General features: G+C 37.2%; 1 protein-coding gene across 3 annotated transcripts in view; it reads right to left on the bottom strand.

The window, feature by feature from the left end:
- The window catches only part of SCML2 (Scm polycomb group protein like 2), a 141,553-nt gene that overhangs the window by 91,046 nt on the left and 30,199 nt on the right, over positions 1-20,308 (bottom strand). For 2 of the 3 annotated variants that reach the window (XM_043990866.1, XM_043990868.1), the window contains exons 2-7: positions 19,311-19,350; positions 18,928-19,022; positions 17,849-17,914; positions 5,858-5,928; positions 5,022-5,256; positions 1,194-1,282 (exon numbers count right to left, since the gene is read on the bottom strand). In XM_043990866.1, coding sequence (XP_043846801.1) covers positions 1,194-1,282; positions 5,022-5,256; positions 5,858-5,928; positions 17,849-17,914; positions 18,928-18,949 — 483 coding nt within the window. In that variant the 5' untranslated portion in view covers positions 18,950-19,022; positions 19,311-19,350. The remainder of the gene's footprint in view (positions 1-1,193; positions 1,283-5,021; positions 5,257-5,857; positions 5,929-17,848; positions 17,915-18,927; positions 19,023-19,310; positions 19,351-20,308) is intronic. The other variant, XM_043990867.1, reaches the window with a different exon arrangement.

Raw genomic sequence — 20,308 nt, 5'->3', positions numbered from 1 at the left:
AACAGTCAGAGAGAGATGATGCCATTGTGATGTCTCAGAATCTCAAAGTTGAAAAGAACCTGAGAGGCCATGGGGTATAACTAACCACTATCGAAATAAAAATTTGCTCTATAGCATTCCTATCATCTAAACTTTACTTGAAATCTTCCAGAGAGAGGAAGTTCTTTTTCTCATGCCCAAATCTGCATCTCTACACATTCCATCCACTACTTCTAAGTGACCCCCTCTGGGATGAAGTAAAAGTTATTAATTCAATCTCATTGGTAAATTATTGTTGGTAATATGAAATCAACCAACACCAACTATATATTTTTTTGTTGTCTCAAAGTAATCTGAAAAGTTAATTCTTCTGAGAATTTAGTCATCCATGACAGTGGCATTCAATAATTACCACTGATGTAATATTACTCAGAAAATGTTAGAGTAAAAAACACAAGCTTAAGTAAGGGACATCAAAAAACATAACATCATTTCCCAAACACAATCAATCCACTTTACTTTCTATTCAATTCTTGTTCTGATTCATGATGCATCTGCAATACCAGGCCAAGATACATAAATCAATGAAGTAACTCAAGAGGTTGCCCATCCCACTACATATACATGGTTTTTTTGTCTATGTATATATGAATTGCTAAGATGATCTCTTTTGCAATGGCCCTATAATTTCCCAGGGCTTGAGGCAATCAGCACAATGATATCACAAAGAGCATTTGGTAAACTTTACCATCTAAAGAGAATTCCTCTTCTATTTGAACTATGCACAGGATAATCTCTATGTCATTGGCCAACATCTGGGGAAAGCACTGTTCCAGAATGCTATCTAAAAAGATTTTATTAGTTTGCAATGAAAAAGATGACTATTTCTCCACAATCCTGAAAAGCAATGTGCTTCATTACTTTTAATTATTTCTGTCAATTTAGTATCTTGAGGTTAAGCAATTTTTTTCCAGAGCTTAGTGACAATTTACATTTCTCCTTTATAAACAGTCTATTCATATCTAAAGTATAGTTTTCAAATCCAAAGACAATCAATTACATTCTGGTCAATTTTAAAACTTTACCATTCCAGTTAAAAGTAATTTAAAATAATATTCTTACTTTTCCATACTAGAGAAAATAACTCAGCATTTTCATTAAATAATAAAATAAGAACCCAACTAACTTCTTTCATAGAAAGTCTTTCTTCTTACCTTCTTAAAGAATGTTGCAGGTGCCATTTCAGCTCCATTTAATGTTCTTAAGAGGAACATTGGCCAAGACGATGCATTCATCTGAAATCCTGTTTAATTTTAAAAACAAAAATTTAATAAAAAATTACAGTATGAAATTTTTCAATAAGCTTAGAAAAGTAACTAAAGTGTCAATAATAAAGATGCTTCATCATCATTCTTGGAAGTATAAGTATCCTACCCAGAGAATGAAAGTAGAATGCTGATGCTCATATTATATTGGTACAATGATCTATGACTATGGTGAAAACAAATAATAAAAGCCATTTTTTAGAGTCAAGTTGAACCACAAGGCTGATGAGATACTCAATGCAAGCTCTGTGTCCTACTCCTCCTGAAGAACAACTTCCACCACCCCATCCCTAAACCTCCAACAGCTACAATGGAGGAGTAGAAGTATCAGCTGTGTAAAGACATTTCTTCAATGGCCTCTAAAGGTGATCAGCTACATTTAGGAGCAATACTAGATGCTAGCCATAAAAGATTTAATAGGGGCAGCTAGGTGGCACAGTGGATAGAGCACCAGCCCTGGATTCAGGAGGACCCGAGTTCAAATCCGGCCTCAGACACTTGACACTTGCTAGCTGTGTGACCCTGGGCAAGTCACTTAACCCTCATTGCCCTTAAAAAAAAAAAAAGATTTAATAAATGCTCCTCTTTTTCTTTTTTCTTAAAGACTATGTCTCCCTATGTCACCTAGGATGGAAGCAGAAGGGTTGTTATTCATGGTCCCAATCCCACTACTGATGAGCTCCATTTCTAACCTAGGCCAGTTTGTCCAACTTTAGACTACCTGGTGCCCCCTTTGCCCCAACCCCACCCCTCACCCCTAGCCTTGAAGGAACAGGATAGACACCCACCCCAGCCCTCTACTGCTATGAACTCCTGAGCTCAAGTGATACATAAGCCTCAGAGTCTCCTAGTGTCTAGAAGTACAGGTGTGCAACACCAGGCTCAAGTAAGGGCCTCTTTCTTAGCAAGCTCCCAAGCTAATAATGGCACCTTTAGAACCTAGCACAGGCTCAATAGCTTCTGTTGTTTTTTAGAGATGATCAGTTTCCCCTTGGCAGCTGCTCATCTTGAAGCCCGAATTGAGGAGTGTTTTGTATATCTACAACAGCTCAGTGTCTGAGCTAAGAGAGGCAAGCAGTTGAAACACTTTTAATAAATAAGTGAATCTGAAGGACCCCTGCCCGAAAAAAGATTCAAAAAATTAACAAAGAGAAAACTATGTAAGAAATATAACCCCAACTGCCTCACACACACACACAAAATTCAATACAGATACTTGCACACAGGGATCATATACTTTTTTTTTTTGGGGGGGGGGTGAGGCAACTGGGGTTAAGTGACTTGCCCAGGGTCACACAGCTGGTAGGTGCCAAGTGTCTGAGGCTGGATTTGAACTCAGGTCCTCCTGACTCCAGGGCTGGTGATCTATCCATTGAGCCACCTAGCTGCCCCATATACTTTAAAAATTAACAAAAACATTCACTAAAACTGTGGTGGGAATATTGAACTGTCACTATAAGAAGCAATTTATTTTAAATCTAGATGATCACAAGAGACATCAGTCTACACTAAGTGCCTGGCACATATAGTATGCTCAATAAATATTTGCTGATACTGGTTCGAAGCCTGGGAAATTAAATGCATTAAGACCACATTCAGCCACAACTTAATATTTATATTTCTTAAGAACTTTTTACAATTCAATATACTTTTTGAAAATATGCTATGAACAAGGGGGAAAGAATCCAAAAGATAAACAAATTTTTAAAAAGAACAAGAACACAAAATCTAATACTATATTTACCCCTCCAGTAAGAAAAATGAATATTTACTTCTGAACAAGAAAACTTCCAGTATAGGAAAATAGCACAAAAGTATATTCCACCCTTAAGGTAACCAGAAACAAAACTAAAACTAACCACTAAATATATTCTGTGGTAAAGTGAGGCTAACAATGTAGCAAGAGTAATGAAAGGAGAAGAGATAAAATACCCATATCAAAATTAAAATTTTATAAAACTTGAAATGCAAGATAACAGAATGCCGGTTCTTATCTGACTTCCAACCCTGCAAACAATTATCAAGTAAAAACCAAGAACGCTTCACTTCTCCCAGTTTATGTAAGGCTATTTAAAGAATTAAATTCAATAATTTCTGGTGTATAGTCCACCTTTCAAACGTCTTTGAACAATAACAGCTATTCACATTTATATACTATTTACTTTAAGACCGCTAGGTGGTGGAGTGGATAGAGCATCGACCCTGGATTCAGGAGGGCCTGAGTTCAAATTCGGCCTCTGACACCGTGTGACCCTGGGCAAGTCACTTAACCCCAACTGTCTCACCAAAACAAACAAAAAAAAACCCAAAAACAAATGACTTTCCTCACAACAGTTCATGAAATAGACATGGTACTTATTATTATGTCCATTTCATAAGAGAAAACCATGTCATATACCTTGTACACAATAGAGAGAAGACCTAAACCCAGTGTTATTCAAGTCCAGTGCTATTTCTACTACCAACATTGTTTCTCCACTTAAAAAAAAAATACCCCCAACCCCAACTGGCGTGGATTTATAAGACTAAGACTAAGGTCACATTTTATATATCAAAATGATTTGGTGAAAGCTAATGCAACACCTGTTTCTCCCTCAATAGCTTCTCATATATCTGTAAGGTTGGGCCTTCTAGTTCAGTAACATTGCTCCTTAAAGTGCTTAAGTTACTGAGTTTAAAAGTGAAGGTTGGGGGCAGCTAGGTGGCACAGTGGATAGAGCTCAGGCCTTGGATTTAGGAGGACCTAAATTCAAATCCAGCCTCAGACACTTGACATTTACTAGCTATGTGACCCTGGGCAAGTCACTTAATCCTCATTGCCTCACCAAAAAAAAAAAAAAAAAGTGAAGGTTGAGGGGCAGCTAGGGCCCTGGATTCAGGAGGACCTGAGTTCAAATCCAGCTTTGGACACTTGACACTTACTTGCTGTGTGACCCTAAGCAAATCATTTAACCCTCATTGCCCCACAAAAAAAAAGAAAAAACAAATGAAGGTTGGTGGCAGTCACCACCTTTTTCCTATGCTCACAGATATATCCAACCTCTCTATACCAGCAGGTTCTGACTTAAAGTAAACTTTAATGGACAATAGGGAATAACTGTCCACCCTTTTCCTCCAGGCAATTATCTGATCATAGTACATGCCTGTAGATTTGCTAGTAGTACAAAAATGTGGAATGGGTTCTGTCCTTGGGTGGGTAAATATACATATACTTCAAGAAGTTATATTTCCATTGGTGTGGGTGTTCGAACAGATTGTAAACCCTTCTTTCTATACCTTAAGAGTTCATTTCCCAGAGACACTGTACTCCCAATCCCCTGAAAAAGTCATAAACAATTGGGTAACTTAATGATGAGCAATTCACAACTTAGCTTGGTTATTCTTTAGATGACAGACAAAAAGTTTGCAACCAGGCTCAGAAACCTTTTCAAATTAGTAACAGTTGCCTAAAACAATCTAGAGGCAAGTGCACACCTACTTAAACTACTTAAGTAACAGAAAACAGAAACATAAAATTTTAGCGCTTCAATACTGAATTTAACTCCATAGTATACGGTATTCTGCTACCTATCATTATTCATCTTTTCCTCATACAAACAGTGTATTTAATTGTAAAGCTTCTGAGGGATACTGTAGAGATGAAAAATGAAGATTACCTCCAAATTATTTTACTGACGATCAAACTTACAGGAACATAGTGAAATATTTTCTCCTTACCCAGAGGAGGCTGAAGCATGCCTCCTTTCTTTTCACAAGTTCCAATAGGCTGTATGTCTGAAGAATCTACAAGCCTCCAAAAGTCATTTTTATTGTCACTACCATCCAGTCGCAATCGCAATCTGGCACCAGTAATTCCAATGACTGTGGCAATACAGACAGAAGTGACATTTCGTGGGTCACGTGCTTCTAATTTCATGCCAACTTTGAAGTCATTAGTAGGTGGAATCTTGGACTATTAAAAAAAAAAGACACGTTTATTAAAAAGTACATAGTACACAGGGAAAAATATAATTTATTACCATATTTCTTAGGCATATTTAAAATAATATAGCTTTAATTAGATTCCACATAAATAATAGAAATTCGCTGACTGCTAGAAGGTTGCCCCAGGCCACTTCAAAAAAAAAATACTCCATATTTGGATATACAACAATTTGCTTTTCCATACAATGGTCACTCAAAGACATGAACACTTTCCCTCTACTGGTTGTCATCTTAAACCTCTAAGTTTCATCATCCTATACTGAATGAACAACATGGTCCTGACTAGAAGCATTCTGAATGCCAATTTAGTTATAGTAACTATGGCACATACTTTAGCTAAGGCCTTGAGCATTGAAAATATTGCTAATAACTACCAAAAACATTGTCATTTACTGGGTGACTTGTCTATCATGATCCTACTACCACCAAGAAAAGTCATGTTACTGGAAATTGTTACTAAGAGTGGTTCCTCTCCTAAAATAAAGCTTTTCAGGACAATTAATACCATACTAACTCTAAAAATTGTCTTGGGCATATATTACATAAAAGATTTTTTGATAGTATACTACCTGTCTGAAACACTGTGATGGAGCAGCTAAAGATCCAGTCTCTCTCAAGTAACTGTCCCAGTTAAAATGTTCTAGAAAAAAGGAAAATTGTTTAGAATAGGTAACATTTGAACAACCTTCTGAAATAAAACACATAAAAAAAGTTTCAATAATATATAACACTTTTCCTTAATGTCTTAACTCCTATTCTGATACTTCATTGTGGCATCAGTGTTAACTGAGGAGCCCAAATGCTTTGCCAAAAGAACATAAAATAGTAGCAGATTCTACCAAGATAAGAGTTACAATATCCCCAATATTGGTTTCAGAAAAAACCTTGTTTAGAATTATATGAATGGGGGCAGCTAGATGGTGCAGTGGATAGAGCACCAGCCCTGAAGTCAGTAGGACCTGAGTTCAAATCCGGCCTCAGACACTTGACACTTACTAGCTGTGTGACCCTGGGCAAGTCACTTAACCCCAATTGCCTCACCAAAAATAAAAAAATAAAGAATAGAATTATATGAATTGATGCAAAGTTAATTAAGCAGAACTAGGAGAAAACGGTATATGCTAATAGCAATCATACAATCAATACAGTGATCCGTGACAATTCCACAGGAGTCATGATGAAAAGTGCTATCCATCTGCAGAGAACTGATGGACTCTGAGTAGATTACAGCATGTTTTCTCATTTTCTTTATTTATCTTACTTTTTTTGAGAAATGTTTTGCATGATTTCACATATATAAGGGTATCACATTTATTGCCTTCTTAATAGATGAGAGGAATGGAAGGATAGAGAGTTTGAAACTAAAAATTAAAATGAAAAGTAAAATAGATAAAAGAATATCCCTAATGTTCCAATAATAGGAACAAGTAGTTTTCCTTTTTTTTTTTTTTTTAGTGAGGCAATTGGGATTAAGTGACTTGCCCAGGGTCACACAGCTAGTAAGTGTTAAGTGTCTGAGGCCGGATTTGAACTCAGGTACTCCTGACTCCAGGGCCAGTGCTCTATCCACTGCACCATCTAGCTGCCCCAACAAGTAGTTTTCAAGGGAAGAAATCCAAGCTATCAACAGTCATGAAAAAATGCTTCAAGACACTAATAATTAGAGAAATAAAAATTAAAAGCAACTCTGAGTTTCTACTTCATGCCTATCAGATTGGCAAAGTTCACAAAAAAGGCAAGATGTCAAATGTTGGGAGAGGCTTCAGGAAAACAGATCAATAAATTCAGTTTCTGGAGCTGTAAAGTGCTAGAGGCATTCTGGAAATTTTGAATTCTGCCCTACAAGTTATTAAACTGTGCATACTCTCTGACCCAGTATGACCCAGAAATCTCTATTAGGCCTATACCCCAAAGTGATCAAAGAAAGAAAGAAGAAAAGAATCCAAATACAAAAAATAGAGCAGCTTTTTCCCTCAGTGGCCAAGAACCATAAACTAAGAGGGTGCCTGTTAATCAGGGAAAAGACAAAGTATAAACATAATGGAATAAAATTGTGTTATAAGTGATGAAAGGGATGGTTTTAGAGAAACATGAGAATATTTGGGTGAAGCAGACAGAACCAGTAGAACAATTTATAGTATAACAATAATACTGTGCAAAAATTAACTTTAAGACTTAAGACTTCTGATCAAAGCAATGACCAACTATTATTTGATTCCAGATGATAGATGATGAGGAATACCACCACCTCCTAAAAGAAAACTGATGGACTGAGACTAAATACAAAGAATAAGACATTTGAGGGCATGACCAGTGTAGGAATCTGTTTCACCTTACAAGACTTGCAGTTTCCTTTTTACTCTGAAGGCTGTCAAATGTCATAATTAAGCAAACAAAAATCCTTACAACTATGGGCCAGTAAACTTGGCTTCTTTTCAAATCGCAGACTGTATTTTTGAAACTTATTAAAGGAGATACAGTAGCATAGTAGAAAAATCCCCAGCTTTGTAATTAGGAAGTCTTGGTTGAGTTCAACCCTGTCTCTGATACATGATGGTTATATGACCCTTAAGAAGTCATTTATCTTCTCATTGCCTCAGGTTACTCTCTAATTGGAGAGCAGTTGCCCATCTGTATCATTAAAGGAAGTTTCCTCATTGGCAGTTCATTCTAACAGTGAAATCATAGGTCCCGTCCAAAAATTTCCCAAATCTAAAAAACCTGAATGATTTGTGAGCATTTTAAAAAGAAGCAGTTATCATTAATAATCAGCAAGACTTCATCAAGAACAAGCCAAACCAGACCAACTTCATTTTCCTTCTGACAAGATTACAAAGTTGGCTGATCGGGGAATGTCATAGATTATATAACTAGATTTCAGAAGGTTATTTGATAAAATCTCTCATGGTATTCTTATAGAAAAGATGGAAAGAGAGAGACTAGATTATATGTTAAGTGGACTTAGAACTGGTTGAATGAGCAAAGACAATGTATCATCTTAAATGAGTCGAAGTCAATTTTGAAGGAGCTCTTTAAGGGAGGGCCACAAAGGTTGGCTTGTGGATTTGTGCTAATTCAATGTTTTTATCAATGATTTGAATGAAGGCATATCAATCAACCAACAAACATTTCTATTGAGCTCCTACTACGTACAAAGCAGCATGTTCTAGGTGTCATGGAAACAAATACAATGAATGAAAGATTCCTACTAGCAAGAAACTTAAATGCTATTGAAGAGATAAGTAGATATCTATGTATATATAGAATACGAAGAATAAATACAAGTAAATATAAAGTTGTTCAATAAAAGGTAGTTTGGGAGGTAGGAAACTAGAATTTGGGGAGATGAGGAAAAGCTTTATGTAGCCGAGTAGCATCTTGAAGGAAGAGAGGAATGTTATAAAATGGATGTGAGAGTAGAGTACATTCTACTTATGGGAAACAGCTCGTTCAAAGGCACAGCTTGTCTTCCTGTGCCAAGATGGCTGAGTGAGGAAGCAACCCTGTGGAGCTCTCCCAAATTTCCCCACAAAACCACTATAAAACTTCCTCTGAATCATTCCAGGAGCAAAGAAGCAGCCTATCAGCCCAGCAGGAAAAGTATGTCTCACCTAGATGGGAGGGGAGTGAGGTCCAGGAGCAGCAGCAGCAGCAGCAGCAGCAGCTTCTGAGCTCACAGCAGGGAGCCTGAAGCAAGGCTCTGAGACTGGTGCAAATCACAAGTGAGGCTCTGCCCACCTGCAAACCAGCAGCTCCCTAGGCAAGTGTGAAGTCTGGGAAACGTAACAGGGACCCTCACCAGGCACCCCACAGCTAACAGAGATCACCAAGGAGACCTTGAACCCATCACTGACCAGTAGTGAAACCCCACCCAAGACTGGTCAACATCAAGTTCCCACCCCTGTGACCCCCAAGCAGAGAGACTCTTTCTGGTGCAAACTACCATGGAGGACTATAACCCTCAGTAGATTGCAACAAAATTACCCTTCTAGGGCCTGCTAGCAGAGGAACTCAGTTACTATAGCAACCCAGCAGCAGGGCATCACACCTGGGGCCAACCAACAATAAGATCACTCCTCCAGGGCCACCCACCAGAAAGACTTTAACTTTTGCAACTTAGTACCAGGACACCACCCCTGGAGAAGGCCAGCCCACACTCAGGGGAGGCCAAAAGGCAGGACTAACAACCCCACCCCCCAATACAAATCAGAAGGGAAACTTACTCTACAGAGAAAGTAAGCAGCTAAGCCCTGAAGCCCAATGAAAGCTACCAGCAAGACCCAGAGTCTCAGCACAAAAACGTGGGACAGTGTAGGAATAGGGCCCAAGTCTCTCATAAAAACATCAAAGAACAAAAATGAGGGGAAAAAAAAAGCTTGACTATTGACAGTTATTGCAGTGATTGGGGAAATCAAGTCATAAACATAGAGGAAGGCAATAGTAACAAAATGGCTACATCTGAAGCTTCAGAGAAAAAATGTAAATTGGTCTCAGGCCCAAAAAGAATTCCTGGAAGAGCTTAAAAAGGATTTTAAAAAGCAAATTAGAGAAGTAAAAGAAAAATTGGGGAAGGGAAATAAAAGCAATGCAAGAGAACCATGAAAAAGAAATACAAAAATTTACTGAGGAAAATAACTCCCTAAAAAACAGATTTAGACAAATGGAAAATGAAGTACAAAAGGTCACTGAAGAAAATAATTCTTTAAAAATTAGAATTGAACAAATGGAAACTAATGACTCTATAAGACAACAAGATACAATAAAACAAAATCAAAAAAGTATTAAAAAAATAGAAGAAAATGTGAAATTTCTCATTGGAAAAACAACTGGCCTAGAGAATAGATCCAGGAGAGATAACACAAGAATTACTGGACTACCTGAAAGCCATGATGCTAAAAAAAAAAATTTTTAATTAAAAAAATTTAAAAATTAAAGGCTTGGACAGTATCTTTCAAGAAATTATCAAAGAAAACTGCCCTCTTATATTAGAGCCAGAGGGCAAACTAGAAATTGAAAGAATCCACCTATCACCACCTGAAAGATCCCAAAATGAAAACTCCCCAAAACATCATAGCCAAATTTCAAAGCTCATAGATCAAGGAAAAAGTATTGCAAGCAACCAAAAAGAAATAATTCAAATACCATGTAGCTAGTCAGAACTACACAGGATTTTGGCAGCTTCCACATTAAAGAACTGCAGGGATTAAAATATAATATACTGGAAGGCAAAGGAGTTAGGTTTACAACCAAGAATCACCTACCCAGCAAAACTGAATATATTCTTTCAGAGAAAAAAATGCACATTTAACGAAATGGAGGACTTTCAAGCATTTCTGATTAAAAGGTCAAAGTTGAATAAAAAATTTGACCTCCAAATACAAGACTCAAGAGAAACATAAAAAGGCAAAAAAGAAACAAGAAAGAAAAACTAAGAAATTCAATAAGGTTAAACTGTTTATATTTCTATATCATTATATTTTTAAGTCTTAACTTTATTATAAGAGCAATTAGGATATGTAGAGAGAGGATGTGGTCTTAAGGTGATACTGAAAGGACAATAATATTTGTAAGTCTTAATAACTTTATTTTAAGAATAATTAGGAGTATATATAGACAGAGGGTGTGGTTATAAGGTGACATTGATGGAACAACACCCCAAAAAAACAAAATGAAGGGGTAAGAAAAATTGCATGGAAGGAGAGGGGAAACTTGAATAGGGTGAACTCACACACACACACACACACACACACACACACACACACACACAGGCATGAAAGAACTATAATAATGGAGGGGAAGATGGAGGGGATAGGCAAAAAATAAACCTTACCGATCAAAATTGGCTCAAAGAGGGAATAACAAAAACACTCAGCTGAATACAGAAATCTAGCTTATCCTATAAGGAAGTTTAAAAAAGGAAGGGGATAACAGAAGGGGAAGGGAGCAATGATACAAGGGAGGAGACATTGGGGAAGGCAGTGATCATAAGTAAAACACTTGTGAGGACTTTCCCTCACAAATTGAGGGGTAAGAGTGAGTGGGGATAAATAGGTGAAAAATAGCATGGAGAGACAGTCAGTCAGTCATCATAAGCATAAACGTGAATGGGATGAACTCATCCATTAAATAGAAGCAGATAGCAGAATGGATTAAAAAACAAAATCCTACAATGTTTTTTACAAGAAACACATCTAAAGCAGAGAGATACACACAGGATACACAGAAGGGGCTGCAACAAAATCTACCATGCTTCAGCTGAAGCAAAGAAAGCAGGGGTAACCATCGTGATTTCAGACAAAGCGAAAGCAAAAATAAATCTAGTTAAAAGAGATAAAGAAGGAGGGCAGCTAGGTGGCGCAGTGGATAAAGCACCGGCCCTGGATTCAGGAGTACCTGAGTTCAAATCCGGCCTCGGACACTTGACACTTACTAGCTATATGACCTTGGGCAAGTCACTTAACCCCCATTGCCCTGCCAAAAAAAAGAGAGAGAGAGAGAGATAAAGAAGGAAACTATACCTTGCTGAAAGGTACCATAAACAATGAAGTCCTATCAATACTTAACATATCAAATGTCTTGCCTTCTTAAGGAAGGGGTAGGGGAGTGAGGAAAATAATTTTGAACTCAAATTTTTAAAAAATTGTTTAAAAAAAGTTGGCTGCAAGTATCTTTGATAAAGGTCTTATTTCTCAAATATTTAGAAAACTGAGTCAAATTTATAAGAATACAAATCATTCCCCAACTGATAAATGGTCAAAGGATATAAACAGGCAGTTTTCAAAGAAATCACAGGTATATATAGTCATATAAACAAATGATCTAAATCACTACTGATTAGAGGAATGCAAATTAAAACAACTCTAGGGTACTACATCATACCTATCAGATTGTCTAATATGACAAAAAAAGAAAATTATGTTAGAAGGGATTTGGGAAAACTACTGAGCTAATTGGTTGAGTTGTGAACTGATCCAAGCATTCTGGAGAGCACTTTGGAACTATGCCCAAAGGGCTATAAAACTGTACGTACCCTTTGATCCAGCAATACCAGGAAAATATTATGCAAGTAACAGTAATACTGTATGATGAAGTGTGAAAGACTCAGCTATTCTCAGCAATACAATGACCCAAGACAATCTCAAAGGACTCATGGTGAAAAATGCTATATGCCTCCAGAGAAAGAACTGATGTCTGAATACATACTGAAATATACTATTTTTCTCTCTCTTTTTTTTTGATTCAGTCATCTTACATAAAATGACTAATATGGAAATGTTTTACATGATTGCACATGTATAACCTATATATGATTGAATAGCATCTCAGGGAAGGGGGGAAGGGAAGGAGAGATAGAATTTGAAAATCAAAAGTTTTTTTAAATGTTGATAATTGTTTTTACATGTAATAGGGGAAATTTTGCATGTAATTGGGAAATAAAAATAATTTTTAAAAAACAGGGAAAGGGGGCAGCTAGGTGGCGCAGTGGATAGAGCACCAGCCCTGGAGTCAGGAGTACCTGAGTTCAAATCCGGCCTTAGACATTTAACAATTACTAGCTGTGTGACCCTGGGCAAGTCACTTAACCCCAATTGCCTCACTTAAAAAAAAAAAAAGGTTAAGCTGGAAAAGGAAAAGGTTTAGGGGAAAATTAAATCAGTACAGTTTTGTATTTCAGATGTCTCTGGAATAACTAGTTTGAAATGTCCAAAAGAAAACTGGTAACACAGGACTGAGACTCAAAGGAGGGACTGTACTGGATATACAGGTCTACCAGTCATTTATGTAGAGGTGAAAGCTAAACTCATTTAAGCTCATGAGTTTACAAAGAGTATGGAGTGAGTCAGCCAGCAAGCATTTATTAAGCATTTACAATGTTCCGGCTAGTATGCTAATTCCTAGTGTAGAAAGAAAGGCAAAATCATGGTCCTTGCCCTTAAGGGGCTCACATTCTAAAAAGGAAGACAAAATGCAAACAGGTGTGTATATTTGAGATATAAACAATATAAATGAGAAGAAATCTCAGAGGGAAATGCCTTCTGCAGAAGGAAGCATATGAGCTGAGTCTTTAAGAAAACTAAGGAAATAGGGGGCAGCTAGATGGCGCAGTGGTAAAGCACCGGCCCTGGTTTCAGGAGTACCTGAGTTCAAATCCAGCCTCAGACACTTGACGCTTACTAGCTGTGTGGCCCTTGGCAAGTCACTTAACCCTCATTGCCCTGCAAAAAAAAAAAAAAAAAACCCAAAAAACAAGGAAATTAAGAAGCAAAGGTGAGAAGCAATGAAAACACTGGAATGATGATGGAATGTCATGTATGAAGAATAGCAAGTAGACCAGTGTTGCTGGATCACTGAGTACATGGAGGGAGGTAAAGTACAAAAAAGTCTGAAAAGGGGCCATGTTGTAAAGGCTTTAAAAGCCAAAACAAAGATATTATTTTTTGATCCTGGAGGTAACGGGGAGGCACTGGTGTTCAGACGTTAAGGGGGATAATATGGCACTTGAGTAGAGGATAAACTGAAACAGGAAAGGTCTTGAGGGTGGGAGACCAACCAGAAATTTATTGTAGTGGTCCAGTTGATGAGACCTGTGGCACCTAAACTGAAAAAAAAAAAGGGACATCTGTAGGAGACATTATGAAGTTAGAATAACAGAGCATGACAAAAGATTAGATATGTGAATTAAGTAGCAATGAGGAGTCAAGGATAAGAACTGATGTTGTGCACCTAGGTGACCTGAAAGATGGTAGTTCCCTATAGACTAATAGGGAATCTGGGAAGAGTGGAGAATTTGGAAGGAAAGATAATGAGCTCTGTCTTGAACATGTCAAATTTGAGATGTCTACAAGACATCCAGTTTGAAATGTCCAAAAAGCAGCTAGTAATAGACTGAGGTAAGGAAAGAGGTTAGGGCTAGATTTGCAGATCTGAAAATCATCTGCAGAGGTGATAACTAAATCCAGGAGAGCTAATGAGATCACTAAATGATATACAATAGAGAAAAGATGGCTAAGGACAAAGCCTTGAGGAACACTCACAGTTAGACACGATCTGGAGGAAATTCTAGGGACTAAGAAGGAACAGCCAGACAGGTAGAAGGAAAATCAGGAGAAACCAATGTCACAAAAACCTAGATAAGAAAGAATATACAGGAAAAGAGGTGATGAACAATGTTAAAAGTTGAAGACAGGTCAAACCGAGATTGAGGAAAAAATCATTAGCTTTATCGATTAAGACATCACTGGTAATTTTGGAAAAAGCAGCGCTCCTTTGACAGAAACATGCCAGCAGAGGAGACTTAGAAGGTGTAGAACCAGGAAAGCAAAGTGTCACAAAAACCCAGAAAAAAAGAATAATATGGAAAGGTTTTAAATTTATTTAATTCCATGAAGTTATTTTTCAAGATCATCTTCATTCTCAATGGTTTTTTTTAACAAAAAAAGATTACATTTTTAAAAGGGTTTTACTATACTTGAGCATACCCCATCTACTTAATAAACGCTTTCACAATGCATTCTTTTCATGAACACTTTTTTTCTACACTGTAGAAATTTACATTGTTTTGAACCTTCCATGAGCCTTCAGAGAGGTTCACAATCAATTATTTTTTGTGAGTCACAAAGATTCAAAGTTGGTCTGAAGCCTTTTTTCCCAAAAAAATTAAACTGATGCATTACTGATACTCATAAGTCTATTTAAATGTAGTTTATTTTCTCAAAGTCCATAGTTATGATTTATGTTTGTAGCTTGTACAAATTTTTAAAAGCCAAATAGAGATTTTATACAAAGTAATATCAACTTATTTTTAATTTTTTCAATTATCTAGCATTTAATCATTCTTCCTTCCACTCTGCTTTCATTGAAAAACAGAAAAAAGAAAAATAAAATCCTTATAATAAGCATAGTAAACCAAAACAAACCCCAATACTGGCCACATCCAAAATATATCTCATTCTACATATTACTCCATCAGCTCATCGTCAAAAAGTAGCTTTCTTCATCACTGGTTCTCTGGAATCCTGATCAGTGATCAGACTTCAAAACCATTTGTTTTTACAATGCTGATATTACAAGATAAAACTGTGTTTCTGGTTCTGTTCCCTTTATTCAGATTCAGTCATACAAGTTTTCCCAGGTATCTTTTTTCTTAAAACAACAATATTCTATTACATTCACATAGCATAATTTGTTCATCCATTCCCCGCTGGATGAGAACCCTTTTAGTACCAGTTCTACTATATCACCACAAAAAGAGCTGCTATAACTATTTTTTTATATACAAGACCTTTTCCCTCTTTGGTCTCCTTGGGGTAGACATATTAACTTTATAAATATCCCAATTCAGATGTCCCACCATCACCTCAATATGTCCAAATGTAATCTCATCATCCTTCCCTCCATATCAGTTTAACCTCTAAATTCTCACACTGAAATCATGACAGATCCTCTAAAATGGTTTCTTTACCAAATGGAACTAAGGCTTCTCAACTCCTTTCCTTTCTTTTACCCAAAGCTATCTCACCTCAAATCCGCATTATAAAATAGTCTCCTTAGACTTGATGTTTCCGTTCATTCCAATCCATCTTAGACAATACTGTCAGACCAACTTTACCAGAATTGATCCTAACCTGTTAAACACTGAAGATACAGATTCAAAAAATGAAATAATCCCATGTCTAAACAATCTGTCTTCAAGGAAAGATTCTAAAGGAAAATATGCACACAAATAAGAAAATAAAAAGTAAACAATGTAATTCTGAAGCAAGAGAAGGGGGCACTAACAACTGGGGAGTTCAGTTCTGTTTATCTTAATCCTAACAAACACTCAAAACCCAATTTAAATTCTTTCTCCTTGCTGATATAGCTTTCTTCCTATCTCCTTGAGCATTTATGTTCTATAAGACACAATAACTGTCTAACCCAATTCAATCCAGAAAGTGTTTGTGAAGTGCCTACTATGTGCAAAAAGCACTGTGCTTAGCCCTGGAAATACAAAGAGAAAAATAAACTAGTCCCTGAACTCCTAAAACTGACATTGGAGGAGAAGGTAATAGCATGTGCAAATAGATATTTGTAACCCAAGGCACAGTGTCACCTAAGAATCTAATCAGACAGAATGACCCAAGAAAATAATTCTCTCTTCATTTAATGTGCAAGCTTGCAGTTGGTCCATGAAAATCTCCAAATACAGCTCATGCATGTTTCTTCAAATGTGGATAAAAAGTACTCCAAAACTTATAATATTCTACATGCTATTTATTGTAAAAACAATTCTTTAAACTTTTCAATTTTATATAACTGGTGTCCTCTGCTAGGTCTTCATTCATGCTATGCCCTTTAACCGTGGGCATGCCCCAAGGCAGGGTCCTGGATCCTTTAAATTTCTCCTTCTTGCTTCATTTCCTATGGGTTCAATATTATCTCTATGCAGATTAGATAGAGTGAGAGATAGAGATAGAGATAGAGACAGAGAGATAGAGATAGAGACAGAGAGACAGAGAGAGATTCATCCCTAGTTTCTTCTCCAGAGTCCAAAATCACCAAGTGCCTTTTGAACATACTAATTTGTTATAGGAACCTATAACTTAACATTTCTAAAACAGAATTCATTAACTTCCTCCCTAAACCTCCTCCTCTTCCCAACTTGCCTATTACTGATAAAGACACCACTATTTTCCCATTCACTCAGGCTTGCAACCATGGTATCATCCTCTATTCCTCGGGATTCTCACTCCATATATCTAATATGTAGCCAAATCGTGCAACTTCTATCACAACCTCCCTCCCATATCACAACCTCTATCACAGTCTCCTCTCTCCTTAAACATCCATAATTCTAGTTTAGGTCCTTCCCACCTCTCACACAGACTGTTGTAAAAGTAACCTTTCAACTGGTCTCTTGCCTCAATTCTCTCCCCATTCCAATCTGTCCTCCAGTCAGCTGCTAGGATGTCTTTACTAAAGCACAGGTCTGCCCTAATCACCCTTCTGTTCAATAAGCTCCATTACCTCCCAGTTACTTCCTGAAGCAACCATAAATTGCTTTGACACTTACATTTCTTTATTACCTGGTCCCTCTCATACCTTACTCTTCTCCAAGTATTCTCTATTGTGACAACACTGGCCTACTTGCAGCTCCTCTAATATAATATTCCATCTCCCATTTAAAATGCCCTTCCCCCTTACCTCAAAGCTGACTTGATTCCCTTCAAGTCTCAGCTCAATCCCACCTACTGCAGGAAATTTTTCCAAGTGCCTAACAGCTACAAAAGCCTTCTCATAGTGTTCTGTATATATTTTAAATCTGTTCTATATATCTCTTAAATCCACTCTAGTTAGCAATTATCTCCCCCATTCAAATGTAAGCTCCTTAAGGGCCAGGACCATGTTTTTGCCTTTCTTTGTATCCCCAGTGCCTAGCACATAGTAAGCATACAATAAATGCTCTTTGACTTGACTTGAGATTATATTGTTTCTTTTCAAATGCCAAAAAGTAGTAAGAAAAAACTAAAAGCTAATAATGAAGGCAACTAAATGCATTTTCAAATTATTTTAAAACATACCATTCTGCACAGGAAGATTGTTTGAGTAGTTTTTTCCTTGCTTTTCCTTCTTAATATTCTTTGAATCTAAAAATAAATAGTATGACCAAACTGATTAGTAAGAGTTAGAAACAATCATATGTTAAAGATCATTCAATATTTCTACAGTTGTGTACTGAAAATTTTCTAACGGGAAATTTACTTTTAGTTATCCATTTTATACTGATAAATAAAATAATATCACCTGGAAATTAATTGGGCATTTTAGGAAATGTATTAATCAGCAAGAGGTAGTGTGGTAGTGGATCAGGAATCTGAAAAACCCTGATTTCAAATCTTGCCTCTGAGATTTGCTAATAATGTGGCCATGGGAGCAAGTGATTTTAATCTAAGCCTCAAGGAACTTCAGTCTCAATCTGCATCAATGGAAAGAGTGTAAACCAAAGAAATCATAGACTGTTAACAAGTTGACACATTCAACAAAGAAACCATTTAACAAAATGGAAAAATAAATGATCAAATATATATTAGTTATACAAAGAAATTAACATACTCCCAAAATTACACTACATACCGGAAAGATATTTCTAATAATAAAACCAAAGAGAAAGTAAAATTTTAATTTTTTTTTGATGTTTTGGTAAACGAGTAGTTTTAAGACCTTGCAGGGCCTAGAACTACAAAATAATAAATGACTAATTTAGAGGTAGAAGTCATCTAACCCGAAACCCAAGGAAGTATTAAATTGTGAAGTAAGTTAATTTTGGCCTCTTCTACTTCATAGGTCCATTGACCTCTCTTTACTTTTCCCTCTGAATTCAAGATGAGTAACTCCCCAAAAGTTTAACCCACTTAATTTATTTTCTATACTATAAAAAAACATTTAATTGATGCTCACTGAATGCTATCAAATAGGTTACTACATGGACTATCAATTAAGACCATCAAAGTATGCATAAACAAAACTAAAAATTTCTTCTACCATCTTATACTTGAAGTAAACCAATAAATAAAATAACCTATTTCATATGAATTTTAATCCAACAGACAAGAAACAAATATTTTCTTCCCATCTCCTTTTAACATGTAAATCACCTTACCTTTATTTACTGTCTTCCCCATAGTTGTCCTCTCCTTCAGTGCTCTTCCTTGGGACAGAAGACCAGGGACTGCCTCTTTATCACATAAAAAACTCCTGAAAAGAAGTATTACGGCAAATCAGTTGCAGATTCAATACAAATCACCTGTTTCTTATTAAAACTAAAAAAATCAAGAAGGCTACATATTACTTTGAATTAACAGAATGAAACACATTTACCCTTTATGAAAATTCAAATAAATCTCCTTAGGAAATAAAGATTTTATGCAATCATTATTAAAAATAGTCAGTGGAGGGGGCAGCTAGATGGCGCAGTGGTTAAGCACCGGCCCTGGATTCAGGAGTACCTGAGTTCAAATCCGGCCTCAGACACTTGACACTTACTAGCTGTGTGACCGTGGGCAAGTCACTTTACCCCCGTTGCCTGCAAAAAAAAAAAAAAAAAAAAAAAAAGTCAGTGGGAGCTCCCGAAATCATGACACGATTGCTCCAAAAAACATCCAAATAAGGTCATAGGAAAATGCCCGGAGCAGAAAAACTCACAGAAGAATGTGCTGAAATCATCTTCTAACCAAGAACGGCTTGGAAGGTCAGAAGGAGGGAGCTGCTGTGCTGATACAGGAATTGGACCCAACCTCACAGTCACCCTGACACAGATCCAGTCTCAGGAAGTCCTCACCAGAGAAGGAGACCACCCCCAGAGCCTCTAAATCAGCTGAAGCACCAGTGTCATCTGGAACTAAGCTCACAGTCTGGTGAGTGGGCTGAGCCCTGGGCAGGGGAGAGACTACAGGAGTCTATGCTGGTGCTAAGGCAGAACTTGGATTTTACACCCCTACTGAGAACCAGGTAGTAGAAGTGGCCCAGGTGGGGGAGGGGCACAGGCTTGTCGGAGCTAACAACCACAACACATAAAGCTGGTTGATTGGCAAGTTGGTCTGGGGTCATCTAGGACCAGGAAACAGGGAAGAACCTGACTCTCCTTAAATCATACCACCTGGGACTTCTTAAGCTTGAGATACTGCAGCCTGAAAACAGTGCCCCACTTTAAGGAGCTAAAAGTCTAGTAAAAGAAAGGCAAGGGGCAGCTAGATGGCGCAGTGGATAGAGCACTGGCCCTGGAGTCAGGAGGACCTGAGTTCAAATCCGGCCTCAGACACATGACACTTACTAGCTGTGTGACCCTGGGCAAGTCACTTAACCCCAATTGCCTCACTAAAAAAAAAAAAAAAAAAAGTCAAGATAAGCAGACAGAGAAAGGTGAAGACCATAGAAAGTTTCTTCAGTAACAAGACCAAGGGGCACCCTCAGAGGAAGATGTCAACATCAGGGCCCCTATATCTAAAGCTTCCAAGAAAAATACGAATTGGTCTCAGGCCATA

Source organism: Dromiciops gliroides, chromosome 3 (genome assembly GCF_019393635.1).
Source record: "Dromiciops gliroides isolate mDroGli1 chromosome 3, mDroGli1.pri, whole genome shotgun sequence".
Taxonomy (NCBI): Eukaryota; Metazoa; Chordata; class Mammalia; order Microbiotheria; family Microbiotheriidae; genus Dromiciops; species Dromiciops gliroides.
This window is presented reverse-complemented; position numbering and strand designations above follow the sequence as displayed.